We start from the raw sequence: 16721 nt of genomic DNA, 5'->3' as shown, positions 1-16721 counted from the left end.
ATATAATAAATTGCTATCCTTGAAAAACCAGGTATTTATATTTTTTAAAATTTATTATTCAAATAAAGTTATATCCATTTAAATGTGAGGGTAATGTATATTCACATATAATTATATGAAACAATAATAACAAAATAAATTTAGAAGTATTTATATGTCAAATAATTTATATATTCCATATATTTAATGAAGGATAAGTTTCATCTTTTAAATTATTATTAAAAAGTGCTCCTATTTTATTCCTCTTAAGAATAATAGAATCTTCTACAAAGTTATCATGGAAATCATTTTCATGGTTTTCTTGATCATTATTTCTTTTTTGCATCCCACATCTTGTTATACTGGTATACATTAATAGGTATCATATAATCATCTGAAGTATTAAGTTCTTCTATAATATTTTCCATTAAAATATTGGTCTACAACTTGGATATATGATCCATATTATTATGGTTATTATGTGTATTACCATAATACTTTAACCATAGTTCTTTTTATTTATTGATTAACTCTTCTTTATTATCCCAATATTATATAATGTTTCTATGATTTTCTAAATATTTATGAAATCAATAAAATTGCTATTCTAATAGGTTTTTATCACTCAAATGGAAATGTATTTAGATTTTGTAGTATTTTTTGGATGTTTAGTCCCGAATAATTCGTTTTCTTTCCTTTTAAGCAATTCATCATAAATATCAACATGTTGTTCACTATTTAACGAATCATTAATTAGATCTGTACCACTATATAAATTATTGTCCTTAGGGGGATGTGTAATGTTAGAATATATCTGTGTATGTTTTGGAACATTCCAATTTATATTATAAGTAACATCTTCACGACTACTATCAAGAAATCTATCTTGAATGAATGTAATAAAAGGTTTTTCTTCCATATTATGGGGTAAAATATCAGGTTGGATATCCTTAGGCATATTATCATCAACGGTATTTTCATTAGGTAAATCCTTTGGTATGTTTTCTAAATATTGCGAAATAAAATCCTGTTTTAGTTGATTCCATTCATCATCGGTAGGATTATTGTTAGGTGTATGAATTGTATCCTCCATATGATCTATATGTGTATTTTCAGCATCATGTGTTTTGCTGCTTGGTTTTAGTACTAAGTCAATTAAAGTTTTATATTTTGGTGATTTATATTTATATATATCGTTAATATGCAGTTCTTCATACTCGCTTTCTGACGAAGTTATATCGGTAGTGTCAGACTCAAAGATATTCTCTCTACCACTACAATGTTCTTCCACATAAATGTATGTTTTGCCTTTATATCGACCATATGGAATATACCGATTGGTAGATGTTTCATCAGGGATGCCATAATCATTTTGTGGTATATCGATGACACTAAAAAGCTTTGTAGGTCGAAGTATAGGTTTTTTCTGTAAAAAAAAAGGAGTATATGGGTATAGGTATGCATATGTAGGTTTAGTTATATAGGTATTGTTATATATATATAAGTATTTTTTTTTTTTTTTTTTTATTTAATAACATTTTTTCTCATCATTTTTATTTAAATGAATTTTTTTTTGTATTTTTTTTTTCATAAAATTTATCATTTTTTATTTTAAGTGAATTTTTTTTTTGTATTTTTAGAAATATATATCTATATACTTTTTTTTTTTAACAAATGTTTTTCTATATATTACATATTTTTTTTAATAAATGTATTTCTATATATTACTTTTTTTTTAACAAATTTGTTTCTATATATTCTATATTTTTTTTTTTTTTATCCAATTTCTTTCTTACTATATTTCTATATAAATATATATATAACATATATATAAAACATATCCCCATATACATATATATCCACACATATAAAAACATATACACATACATATATATCTCTTACCTTCAGGTAGAAGAAAAGGAACCCGAACGCACCTAATAAAAATCCTACTGGAAAAGTGACAGTATAAGTTAAGATGTCGCTTAGGGTTGTCACATTTGAGGCTGAGGGTTTTGTTTTTGCAGATTGTCCAGATGTTCCTGGTGATGCGGTTGATCCTTTTGATGACGCGCTTCCACAATCAACTTTGGTAGCATCCACACTTTTACCACTAGGAATCATACTCTTTATTCCATCTAAAGCACCTATTCCAACTTTTAACCCAGCTTCTACCCCAACTTCTACAGCTTGAGGAATTATATCTGCAGCAGTATCAATAGCTGCTGTTGTTGCAGCAACACCCAATTTTCCAGCAGCAGCCGCAGACGTCAAAACAGTTTTTGTTATTGTGTTCCACAAATTAGTAAGAATACGAAAACCTGGAGATGTGTTTGATTTTGTTTTATTTACTTCTAATTGTTTTGCCTGTGGATTTATTTTTTCTTCAATAATATTGGCATTTTCTGTGACTTTTTTAATCATATCTTGTACAAATTTAATATCATCATTTAGACTTACTAATTTCAGTTCTGGTATATCCTCTTGAACTTTTGCAACGATTTTTTTAATTGCGTTTATACTAGGTTTATCTACTTGTTTATACATATACTCTAAATTATTAATGTTACAGTCACATTTATCACAATTCATTTGTACATATTTTTCCGCATCATTTTGTGATGCTAATTCTTGTGATGATGTTCCAGGTAGGAAAGTGGCACTTGATGTGATATGTTTTACATTTTGTTTTTTTTTTTTGTATATCTTTTCCCATGATTGCCATTGTTCACGTTTACTATCAATCCATTCCTTATATTTTTTCATCGACACTAAACAATTAGTATCATTTAATTTGTATCCTTTATTTGTTTCAATTTTTGTTGTATTACCATCATTATCTAAACAATTTTTTTGTAATGATATGGTTTCGTTTCCTTTTTCTTCACAAAACTGTCGTGACCATTCAGTCATCCAACGCAAAAATTGTGGCGTTGTGTCATCAGAAGGTACGGGACACCAATCATCTGGAATAATTTTAGTTAATGATGAAGGAAGTGAAGGCGATTTTCTTCTACCTTTGTTATGTGTTTGTAGATCATTTATTCCTTTATGATAACCGCATAACATGGCGTTCCAAACACGTTTCTTATTTTCATTCCACCATTGTTCTCGTCCATCAACAGATGTAGATGAAGCACTATTTTTTGGAAACATTTTATTTAACCTTTCATTTAAATCATGGATAAGTGTTTCTTCCACAAGGTCAGTACCTTTAATTATATCTCCATAATCATAAAAACTATTTTTTAGTGACTCATATGCTTCATCTTTATTATCTTTGAATAATATACCTAAAAGGATTCCTTGATTAAACGTCGCTGTATAAAAATGATTTATAAATGAATCTTTTTCATTTGCACGATAAAATTGTCCTAAAAAAGGTGCTCTACACAAACGTGTCCTTCTTGGTGGCATTAATACCCCTTCATTCTTATCTCTATTATTTTTTACAAGGTCGCTTTTCCAATTATTCAAATTATTATCATATTTAGTACTTATACATCGTTTATAAACAAGAAATTTTTTACATGTTTCATTATTTACAGCAGTAGTAACACCACCAGTGGCACCAATCTCAAAAGGACATGTATTCAATTCCTTAAATTCATCTTTGGGTGTTGTGGGTTTGTTATAAGGTGCAGCAGATGTACCACCAGTAGAGGGTGTAGGAGAAGAGTGGCCACCACGAGAAGGAGGGGGTTCATAAGCACCTTGTTCAGTACCAGGAGGAGGAGTACTATCGATAACACCTTTTTGATTAGGTTGACTAGCATCGTGAGCATTTGGTAATGTCGGCACACTACTACCATGAACACTAGCACCACCCTGTGGCACCAACGCACCAGCACTGCCAATATTTTGATCAGGGCCTTTTGTGTTGGGGTCGTGTCCTTGTCCTGTGTCTTGTTCCTGACCACTAGCTCCACCAGTTGATGTTGTTCCTTGGTCCTGGTCTTTTACAGTGCTTCCACCACGTGTACTAGGATTACCACTTCCCCCAATGGATGGTTGTTGTGACGATGATGATTGTGGTGTCACAAGTGCCTTCGATTGTTGTGATCCACTCGTGTCCAGTTCCTGTGATCCTTGTCCCTTTGTCGTCGATGATGTAATTTGTGCCCTATACTCCTGACAATCACAGGCTTGTTTATAATCTTTGGGGGGATCCTCAAAAGCATACTCCTCCTTTTTGCCACCATTAGTCGGTTTTTCACAAAAATATTTCTGTGTATTACAACCTATATCTTTAATTTCTTCATGTACATATCCTGCAGCGGTACCATACGTGATATTACTGGTATTTTTATCCTTAAGTTGTTTTAAAAATTCATCAAGGTATTCTTGATTGCGATCACCACTAGTACCACTACCACCACTATTACTTTTTGCTTGTTGGTATAAATCTTTGTATTTTTTATCTATTTCTGTCCATTGTTGTTTCCAATCATTAATAAATTGAGTATATTTACCACAAGCTTCTTTGCAATCGTTACATTTTCCACATGTTCCACCCTTACATTGTTCACACGCCGATCGCACCTTGTCATACTCGTCTTTTTGTGCTTTACAAAACCACTCGGCCCATTCGCCTAACCAGCGTAATCGTTGCGGGATGTAGTCATCAAGTGGAGTACCACTATCATCAAATCCACAATATGGTTTCTCACTAGCTTTCCGACTACCACCACTTGATGATTCCAAAACATAGGGAACTTTATAATCTTTTACTGCGCATTTCATTGCTTCCCAGACTTGTTTTCTATTTGCTTCCCACCAATCTTTACGTAGATTGGTATGTTGGGGGGTGTCGGTGCTATATTTGTTGGCACTACTATCAACTAGTGTTTTTATCTTTCCAAATATGTCTTTCAACTTACCTTCTAGCAGTTTCATTTCACCGTTTCTACTCCATAAGTCTCTTCCTCTTATAATATCCCCAATATCTGCAAAACTGCCACGTACCGCATGACATATAGATTCCCTGTGATTTGGGTCTTTTGGTACCCCTTGATCAGTTAGTTTATTCTTACCTTTATACATACTTATTATTTTTTCTGCTTCATATTTTGCAGTAAGCAATACATCTCCAAAAAAAGAGTTATTAACTTTATCACCATTAAGTCCCCTTGCAGAAGTGAACAAATTTTCTAAATTCGATGTACATATATGACGACGTCGTGGGGGCATTATAACATCTTTGTGGCTTTCATGTATGTTTGTCTCATCCTTTTGCCATAGAAATCCTACAACAAATCGCGTGTTTACAGTATTATTTTCACCCAAACCTTTTCCTTTACATGGTCCACCGTTATTACCACCACGACCATCATTCGTATGTTTGGTTTTTTCAAGGTTACAAATATTGCTATCTTTCAGGTCATATCCATTAACATTGTTGTTATATGTTCCTTTGGATGCATCACCTTTCAAACTATCACCACCACGACCATTCAATTGTGTTTCTGCTTCCGCCTGAAATATTTGTGCTATTTCCATCATATTTTTATCGGGTTTTGTGGTGCTTTGGGCACACGGATTATTAGAACTACTACTACTCCTTCCTTTGGTGTTCTGCTCCTTTCTACCCTTTAACACATCAGTTATGTTTTCTATCTGATCCCTGATGTGTTGAATGTAACATTTGGTGCATTGTGGCATATATTTTTTATATTTATCGTCAATTTTATTGACGACTTTGTGCATATGTTCAAGCGGTTTATCATGATTACTACTATTTTGTGACGTAGGAGACAGCGTACTGTCTTTTCCTATATCTTTACAGTGACAACAATTATTTGTTCCATCTATGTTTTTATTACATTTTTGGTTCAAATAATCAATGGCTGTAGGTTGAGTGATTGCATCGTAATCAGTTCCATCAGGGGACTGATCACTACTTTTTCCCATTTGTAATATTTTAGAATAATATTTGCTCATACCATCCCATTCCTTTTTTTTTAAACTTATCCAATCATTATATTTTGCACAAACATCTTTACAATCCTTATTGGAATGGTCGTTGCAATTATTATTACCACTGCTACGTTTACATTGTCTTCCTAATTTTTCCATATGTTTTGGGTATTCATCGCAAAATTGTTGAGACCATTCTTCTAACCATCTAACAAATTGAGGTGTGGCAACTAAGTAGACATTACGCTTTTGATTTATATCTTGTATGCACTTTGGCAAATCTTTATCCTGAACTTCTTCCCCATTTCCGTTTAATTCTGTTATCGCATTCTTGACTCCGCATTGCATAGCGTCCCATATACTGTCTCTGTTGGTTTTCTTATTATTTCCACTATTACCAACGGTTTCGTCTATTTCCCACCATTTTTTTCTTAAATATAAAATAGGATTTTCGTATGTTGGTTCTTTTTGTGATTTTTTTAATTCTTCTAATTCTTTTCCAAATATATCGTTTAAGGTTTTGTGTATATATGTTTTGCTAGGATCGTCCCATATGTCTGCACCTTTAACAATATCTCCAATATCAAAAAAACTTGACCTTATAGCACAGCAGGCTCTATTGTGGGACGTTGTGTCGAGTTTCTTATCTTTTGTAACATGCTGTAACCACAGGTAGTACGCTTCTCTTTCTGCAACTATTTTCAATCTATTCAATAGCTCGTTCTTTTTTGTGCTATTATCGTTATTGTTATTTTTGTCTTTTCCAAAAATTATTGGATATAAATTTGCTAGACATAATTTTTGGCGTCTCGGAGGAACGTAGACGCCACGTAATGGTTTGCCGTCCTTTCCAGTTTTTAATAAATGGGTACGCCAGGTGGTTACATCGCCACCTTTTTCTTTACATGTTGATTTATTACCATCGTTCTTACACGCATATGTTTGGTCTTTGCACGAACATATATCACTAGCATCGGCATAATCATATTTCAATTCTGTTTTTGATGGTTTACTATTTGCTGAGACTTTTTCTTCAAATATCAGTTCGAAATTTGTATCTACACATTCAGGATAATGTTGTGAAAATAATTCGTGCGCAAACATTTCAGGATTTTCACTTTCATATTTGGTTTTCTGTTGTATCCATTCTGAATGTTTTTCTTGAATAAAATCTTTGTATACTTGGCATTTATGTTGACATACATCTTTCAATGTTTTTTGTGTACTAATATCACACCTGTTATACCATAATGAATCACACACTTCGTTTATCGCGTCTATATATTTTTTCCGTTCGAAGCAAAATTGTTGGCCCCATTCTTTGAACCACCAAACAAATTGGTTATCCGTATCATCTGGGGGGAACTCACCACACTCATTGCCACTAAAATTTTTCTTAGAACCATCTGGTTGGGTTTGTGTTTTAATCCCACATTTGACAGCATCCCAGAACTTATCACTATGTGTATCCCACCAGTTTTCAGGAGTCTGTGGATTAGATTGCTGTTGTTTATTATTTTGTTTTTGAAGTATTTTTTTAATTTCTTCATGTATTTTATTGAAACTATCAGTTTTCGACGGAACATCTCCTAAAACCATATGTTTGAAATCATTATATGTCCTTTCTGCTGCTTTGCAAAAATTTTTAGGCATATAATTAGAATCGTTTTTACCTTTTTGACCACTAGATGTTTTTGATATGATTGCCCGTTTATTATCATCCTTTGACGTATAATAATCGTATAAAAGTTGCGTTTCTTTTTTCATGGCATTCATTATGTATTGTTTTAAATTATTTTCGTCATCACCACTATTTATTAGTATATTACCACCAGAATACATGTTTGCTACACATAATGTTTGAGTTCGTGGGGGAACACATGTTCCAGGTTGTAATTTTGCACCACCATTAGAAGTTTGTGTACAGTTCCATGTTTTTGCATCACTTATATTATCATAATATTTATTATTACATCCAATAACATTACCAACGAATGCATCACAATTAAGTGTCTCTCCCCCCTTTTGGCACCTATCTTGTTTTTTATGACATATTTTTTTTTCATTTTCAGCTTTTTTTATTCTTTCTTGGAATTTGTTTTCGGCATTTACTTTATCTTCGCCACATCGTTCTTGTAACAAATTTATAATATGTATATCTTCTACAACATCAATTTCCTTAAGCGATTTGGATTTAACATCCTTTTCAAAATATTCTGCCCAACATCTAGAAAATAAATAATCATTTAATGAAATTTTTTGACTAGGTGATTTGTTCTGAAATATCTCGTAATTTTTCTTCTGTTTTTCCCATTGGTCTTTCATATTGTTTACCCATAGTTTATAACATTCACAATTGTCACGACAGGTTTGGCATTCTGGAGAAATTGTGGGACCTCTACCATCACTTTGCACCATAATATTTTCTAGTTTACAATCACGATTAATACGATGAAAATGACGATCTAATTTATCTTGTATATCTTTATACCATGAATCAAACAAACTAAAAAATTCGAGGTCTTCACCAGTTAGGTTTGTACCAAATACAGATGCACTGGATGGACCCCTAGTGGATGTTTGATCTGTTTCGTCATTTTCGTCATGTCTGAGATTACACAATACATATGTTCCTCCTCCACTGACTCCAGTAGGTGCACTAGGTCTCGTACTTGACTGCACGTGGCTACTAACACTGTCAACCATATCATCCTTTCCACATTCCCATCTCGTGTTATACATATGGTTATCACGACAAAGTTCTTCTCTCGAAGGTATACGACATTCACAGGCATATTTGTATCCCGAAGGACGCTCTCCAAAAAGTTGTGGATATATCACTTTCTTCTTTTTACTGCTGCTAGTTGGTTGGATATTTTGTGTCTCTTTTACCACTGTGGAGCGATCCCATCTAGGTTTATCATCCCCACAGTCCATATCTTTTAATACCAAATTCATATAACTATTAAGTGTTGTATAACCGTTATATGCTAAATATTGGTAAAACGAGTCGTTATTAGGTTTGAGACAATAATTGTTATCACCACATTTCATCATATACGGTTGCATACTGACACTATTAGTACTTTGCAATCTTTGTGATAGTTGTTGTTGTTGCTGGAACTGCTGCTGTATTTGTTCTTTTCTTCGTGCTTCTTTATATTCAACTATTTCTTTCTTCGCTGTTTTGATTAGGTCTCCGTATATCCTATTCATTTGTTGCCATCGATCTCGCCATGTTTTTCCGTCTCCATCGTTCATATTTTTTCCTTCAACGAACGCTTTAAATATCTCACATGCACTTTTGCATTCATCACATTTCCCAATAGTATTTGCAACTTTTCCATTATTCTCCCAACATTTTCCTCCTTCTCCTTCATAATTTTTGTTGCTATTATTTGTACCACTATTTGTTACAGCAAATTCTTTTTTACTATCTATAGTGTTCTTTTTGTGATAATTATCCGATTCTTCGTTACATTGTTTACACTTCTCTACCACATCTTTTGCATATGCTTTCCGTTTGTCGCAAAAATGTTCGATCCATTCTTGAGTAAATCTTAAAAATTGTGGGATATAATCGGTCGTTGGCGGAGAAATCTTCATTTCAGATAGACATGGTACACCATTTTTTCCTTCTAACGTTTCTGCACCAAATATCAAAGCGCCCAATATATATTTTTTGTTCGTATTCCACCACGCTTCTCTTAATAATTTTAAATCTCCAGGATATTTATTTGAACCACTTGTTTGTCCGTTTTGTTCAATTTGATTCTTGAAAACAGTTTCAAATATGTTTTTTAAATTTATTTCAAGTTGTTTAGTATTTGCATTTCCCCATATACTTGTACCTTTTATCAAATCTCCATAATCAGCATAACTGTATGCTAATGCTTTACATAATTTTTTTTTGTCCCCATTATTTTTATACTGATATTCTAATTTTTGTCCTTCAAGTTTTGCAGCAATTATCCATTCATATAATAAACGACTAATACCATTGAAATCATTTATATTTTTTACGCTTAATTTACCTAAATATCCTAGACATAAACTTTGTGTTCTTGGAGGAACACCTATTGTATTTTTATATTTGCCATTGTTCTTTAATTCAGATTTACTTGTATCAATTGTTATTGCGTTTTTCCATATCCACTTATTAGTATTAGTCTGTTTAACACCACATGGTACTTGATTATATGAATTATTGTAAAAATAGGAGTCACCATAATTAATTGCAGAAATGAATTCTTTCATTAATTCTTTATTCGCATTTTCATCATCACTAAATCCCAATTTAATTTCACCATCCAATATTTTTTTATCATACTTCATACATATATCCACTTCTCCATTATTATTATTATTACTTTTGGAACCTTCAGTACTGCTACTAGAAACATTATTCCTGTTGATTGTACTATCAACGCCATATCCTCCTATAATTTTAAATTCCAAAATAGTCTGACAATTAGAAGGTGGAAAGGATGTGTTCGAAGGCTCCGACATATTTAATAGTTATTATTAATAATATTGTTATTATTAATATAATAATTTTATTTTTTATATTAAAATTTAATCATAATAAAAATACAAAGATATTGTTCAAAAATATATATACATATATAGTATATATTTACGTATGTTGTATGTAGGAAAAGGGATTTTACAACCTTATAACATTTCATTCATCTGTTTTCCTTGTACTATAATCACTAGTAATATATATATATTCTATCTCCTACATTTGAAATATATTAGATATTTTCGTACTTTGTAAGGTTTTGCCATTTTCATAGATATAATACAAATTTTATATAATTTTTTGTTTTAATTTTGTGGGTTTATAAAATAAACTGTTATATATACGTATATATATTTTTTGATAATTATTAATATATATTTATATTAATTATAATTTCAATAGTAGGAAATATTATTTAGATTCACATAAAAATATTTAATAAAAATATTGTTAGTATTAATTGTAGCGTCATTATTAGTATTATTCTTTGTAGTAATAATAATACTATTATGATTTAATTTTTTTCCTTTTTTATTATATACAGAGAAAAAAATTAGACTAAATGAAAAGTAAGTGATAAGTCAAATCACTTTTAAAGTTATATGCACGACAAATGTATAAAAATATTAAATATATATATATATATATATATATATGACGTATCTATCCAAAATCAAAAATATATGTAGTACATGTTGTAGATAATTTAATAATAAATAACAAAAAATATATTATTATTATTATTATTATTTTTTTTTTGTTTTTAGGTTTTTATGCAATTCTAATAGGAAAATATAAATATAAATAAATAAATAAATATATATATATATATATATATATATAACATACGTGTTTATTAATTTTTAATATTCGAGGATTCTATACTTATAAAATAGAATATATTAATTATTATATTATATAATATATCAAGTAATTAATGAAATAATATATAATTAATATAAAATAATTGAAGTATTAATTAGGAAACAATACATTTTATGAAGTAATATAGAATATATGAAATTCAAGTTAAAATATAATTTAAGATATATAGTAACATACAAAGTATTATATTAAGTAATACATATAAAAGAACAATAAAAATATAACAAAACGAAATAAAATATAGAAACGTTATAATGATATTAAATATAATTGTGTTATTTACTTTTCTTTTATTATTATTTTTTTTTAATTTAATAGTTGGTGCTTTTGTGTATTTTATTTTTTAGTTATATTCTTTATATTAGTTGTATTTATTGTATTATAATATTTCTAATAATGGATTAAGAAAATAACAAAAAATGGAATAAATGAATACAAACATTTATATATATATATATATATTATGATTAGTGAAGGATATTTTATCCTTTTTATATGTCTTTTTAGCATGTTTGGTACTAGTATATATTTTGTACATATTTAGAATATTATATAAAATTATTACAATTTTTTAAGCATAATATAAATGAACCTTTTTCTATATAACAATAGAAAAGTTATTATTTTATAAGTATTTGATAAACAACCATATCGACATATAAAAAATGCCTTGTATTATTTTAGTATATTAATATAAAATTATATGTTAAGAACAAAGCAAAGGGAAATTATTATATGATGAATAGATACGAACATATATTTCTTCATTTAATAATTTTTAAAATAAAAATTAATAAATACCAATATAAAATAATATTTTGTTGTATATTCAAATATTTTATAATAATATATGTAAAATTCTTTTCATTAAACAAAAAAAAAAAAATAAAATAAAAATATTATATCATAGAAATATATATATGATACGTCTCATTACATAAATGTAATTATAAATAACATACCAAAAGAAACAAAATGTCCTCTTATGAAATAAAATATTTTTAGTATTTATATGAATTATGATATAACCCGTGCAATGTTTCTTTTAATTTTCTTTTCTTTTATATTTTTGAATGTCAAGAACAAAAATAGACGTGAACAAATGTATTTAATATGAATACATTTAATATAACCATATAATACCTTATCATATGTATATACAATTATAATAATTTACATTACAAATTGTGTATATAAATTAAGATATTTTTATTCAAATTAAAATTATTTCTTTATTTTATATTATTTTTTAAATTTATGAAAATATATATTCATAACAAACAAAAAAAGTTAAAATATACATATACATATATATTGCAAATAAAAAAATAAAAAAAATATTACATATATTAAAAACCATATGTAATTGTATATATAATAAAAATTTCTAAAAATTTAAAGATAATGATAGACCTAGGTTACCAAATGGTAGACCTTTAACAAAACCATAAGAACCCAAAAGATGCAATGAATCATCTGGAATACAATTTACCTTCACATTAAATTTGCCTTTAACATATTGTGTTGATATATTTAAATTAGTATCAGGTATTCTATAAGCTACTGCACAATTAAATGGTGAATATTTTCCATTAATTCCATCAATAGATGTTTCTAATTGTTCTTGTAAAACTTCGATTTGTTTTTGTTGATTATCTATTATTTGTAATATACTTTGATAATTTTTATTTTTTTCAATTTCATTGTATAAGTTTTTTTTTTTATTTTTTGTTATATCATTTGAAAATGTTCGTAAATATTCTATATTTGTATCAATAATATTTTTATATTTATAAAGAGGTAATTCATATGAGAAATTTAATAGGTAATTATTATTTTCCATAAAACTATTATATAATGTAAATATATAATTTAATGGACATAATTTTGTTAATTGTTCTTCATAAATTTGTACAATTTTATTAATATTATTTGAATATGAAATATAATCATTCATATGTTTTTTATTTGCTATAATTTCTTTTATATCATTAATAGCTTTAACTTTTAAAAATTGTATTTTAAAAACTAAAATGTTATATAAATTTTCTTGAATTATATTCATAATTTCATTAAAACAATTTATATTATTTATCATATATGTTTTTTTTATTTTTTCATTATTCATTTGTTCTATATCTGTAATAAAAGTATATGTATGGAAATTTTTTTCAACGTTTTGAAGTATTTTTTCAAAAAAATATTTAAAATTTTCTTTTTTATCTATACTATTCATATAAGAACAAAATATTTGATTGAGAGAAATAATAAATTTATCTTTTACATTTTCTAAATGTTTTTTATATTTGTTTTCATTTTTAAGAATGTCTCTAGAATTTGTATCAATATTGTTAACGTTTAGATGAATTTTTTTATTTTTTACATCATTATTAAGATCATCTTTTTTAATTAATTGGTTCTGTTTATTTTTGTTTAATGAATCATCCATATTATTATTATTATTATTGTTGTGGTTGTTGCTATTTTTGTTGTTTTCCTTTTTTTTGTATTTTGTTTCTTCTTTTAATACGTTAGTTAACTTATTCGTCTTTTCCCCCTTTTGTAATTCTTTTTTTTTTTTTTCATCCACATTTTTATTGTCTTTAAGAATTATTATCTTTTCTTTTGATGTTTGTTCTTTATTTTTATTTATTTCACCTTTTTCTTTATTTTCAAGATTATTATTATCATTTATATGAGGTTTAGCGTTCTTATCATCTTTTTCATTTTTATCATTTTTACCCTTTTTTTTGAAGAAGGAAAATATGGAACATGGTTTATATTTGTTGAGTTTATATTTTACGTTTCTCTTTTTCTTCCAATTATTAATAAAAAAATGATCGTTATATTTAGACCCACCTTTTATAATACCATGATTCTTTTTTTTTGGAATGTTATAATAAATATACTTCTTTCCATTTTGTTCTTTTAAAATTCTTGAATAGTTCGATGTATTACATTCTTTCAAATAATGCAACAAACATAAATTTAATATGTACAAAAACAAAAAGTTAATAGCGATTTTTCTTATATAATATATCATGATATATATACATTTGTGTATATATGTGTATAATTATATTATATATATATATATATTAATAATATTATATATAATTGTTAAATATAAATATATATATGTATATCATTTGTGTACATAAAAATGTATATATATATATATATATATGTTTAAAATAATCAGGAGATCAGAAAATATATATATTTCTTCCCTTAAATTTCTTTCTTATTTTATTTTTTAATATTTACTGTATGGCATTATGAAAATTCCCAGTTTTTATATTGAAAATGTTAAGATTTATCTAAATTATGTAAAGAGATAATATTTAAATAATTTTAGGAAGAAAAAAAAAATAAAAATATATATATATATATATATATATATATTTATCGTGTTATATAAGAATAATATATATTTTTAAAAATGCAAAAAAGAAAATCTGAAATGTATTCAAGAGATTATATAAGGCCCTCCCTTTATTTTACATATTATAATATATATATATATTATATATTTATGTAGTTTTCTTTATTTTATTATATATACATATAATATATATATATATATATATATATATATATATATATATATTTTTTATGTATTATTTTGTGTTTATTGACTTAATAAATTATTTTTTGTTCTTGTTAAAAAAAAAAAATTATGTTCATATAAATATTTTATTTTTACTACGTATAATTTTAATATATTTATGGACTTATTATTTTTTATTCTTATTAAAATATATATATATATATATATATATATATATATATATATATATATATATATTGTTTTAATTAATTTTTTTCAAATTTAATAATATATATAAATATTAAAATTTTAAATATTTATATTGTATAAAAGAAAATTATACTATACAATAATATTCCACTTTTAAATTATATAATATATTATATATATAATTTATATATATTGGTATTAAGTATACACAATTTATGTACTCATTTTTTAATTACAACCTTTTATTTATACAAAAAAAAAAAAAAAATAAGCTCCTTTAAATAAATAAATATAAAAAATATGTTCTTTTCAATGTTTATTAGATTCATTTTACCTATATCTTTTATATGCTACAATTTTGGAAAGAAATTCAATATGTTTAGTTATTTTCAAAAAATCAAAGTATCAGATCAGGAATTATTATCATCCATTTATGATTATGAAGTAAAAGATTTATCAGGATCAAATGTATCAATGTCTAAATTTAAAAACAAAGTTTTGATTATTTTTAATTCTGCTTCAAAATGTGGATTAACAAAAAATCATGTAGAACAATTTAATAAATTACATGAAAGGTATAACTCAAGAGGATTGGAGGTACACATAATAAAAAAATAAAATAAAAAAAAAAAAAAAAAAAAAAAAATCTTATAAGGTTAATTATATATATATATATATATATGTAATATTTTTTTAATTATGTGTAATATATATATATATTATAATTATTTATTTATTATTCACATGTTTAGATTTTAGCTTTCCCTACAAGTCAATTTTTAAATCAAGAATTTGATAGCACAAAAGATATTTGTACATTTAATGAAAAGAATAAAATAAAATATAATATGTTTGCTCCCATTGAAGTAAATGGAGATAATACACATCCTCTCTTTAAATACTTGAAAAAAAATTGCGATTCGGTTAGTAAAAAAAAAAAAAATAATAATAAATAAATAAATTTTAATTAAATGAATTTATTATATATATATATATATATATATATATATATATATATATATATTTATTTAGTGCCATTTGATTTTATATTATTTATATTTAATGAGTAAAAAAAAAAAAAATAATTTTTTTTTTCCAATTGAATTATTTCATATATTTCATTTTTTCCTCAGATGCATGATGAAAATGGAACGTTAAAAAGTATCGGATGGAATTTTGGGAAATTTCTAGTAGATAGAAATGGAGATGTAGTAAATTACTTTTCACCCAAAACAAATCCATTAGATTTAGAAAAAATTATAATTCAGTTATTACAAAAATGAAGAGATATTACTTAAGTAAATAAGATATACATATAAACCCACATATGAATCTATATATATACATATATAGGTCAAATTATTGTATTAGATAGAGTAATATAACATTTATTCTTAGAAATATACAATTATTTAAAATATATATATATATATATATATATATATTTATAATACTAATTACCCTTTATACATATTATTTATAAAAATAATAAAACATAGACAAAAATACTTATTTATATATACATACAAATTTTTTTAATGTTAAAATATTTAATTATTTTTTAATTTTCTGTATATTTTTTAAATATTATTATGAAATATAAGAATTTTTATAATTTCTAATATATGCAAATATACTCCTTCAAAATATATTTTTTTA

At 26.1% G+C, this 16721-nt stretch overlaps 3 protein-coding genes across 3 annotated transcripts; 1 reads left to right on the top strand and 2 right to left on the bottom strand.

The window, feature by feature from the left end:
• Positions 1–604: 604 nt before the first annotated feature.
• Positions 605–10401, bottom strand: PADL01_1212600 (erythrocyte membrane protein 1, PfEMP1, putative; the record flags this gene model as incomplete). Its single annotated transcript, XM_028683080.1, has 2 exons — positions 605–1405; positions 1882–10401. The coding sequence occupies 2 exons, from the start codon at positions 10399–10401 to the stop codon at positions 605–607; spliced, it is 9321 nt and encodes a 3106-aa protein (XP_028539294.1).
• A 2288-nt stretch (positions 10402–12689) lies between these two features.
• PADL01_1212500 (peripheral plastid protein 1, putative) lies at positions 12690–14345 on the bottom strand (the record flags this gene model as incomplete). The annotated part of the gene is made up of 1 exon (XM_028683079.1): positions 12690–14345. One exon carries the CDS (start codon positions 14343–14345, stop codon positions 12690–12692), a length of 1656 nt encoding a protein of 551 aa, XP_028539293.1.
• Positions 14346–15362: 1017 nt separating this feature from the next.
• PADL01_1212400 (glutathione peroxidase-like thioredoxin peroxidase) lies at positions 15363–16345 on the top strand (the record flags this gene model as incomplete). The annotated part of the gene is made up of 3 exons (XM_028683078.1): positions 15363–15659; positions 15815–15985; positions 16196–16345. 3 exons carry the CDS (start codon positions 15363–15365, stop codon positions 16343–16345), a joined length of 618 nt encoding a protein of 205 aa, XP_028539292.1.
• Positions 16346–16721: the final 376 nt, after the last annotated feature.

Source organism: Plasmodium sp. gorilla clade G2 (genome assembly GCF_900097015.1).
Source record: "Plasmodium sp. gorilla clade G2 genome assembly, chromosome: 12".
NCBI lineage: Eukaryota > Apicomplexa > Aconoidasida > Haemosporida > Plasmodiidae > Plasmodium > Plasmodium adleri (nom. inval.).
This window is presented reverse-complemented; position numbering and strand designations above follow the sequence as displayed.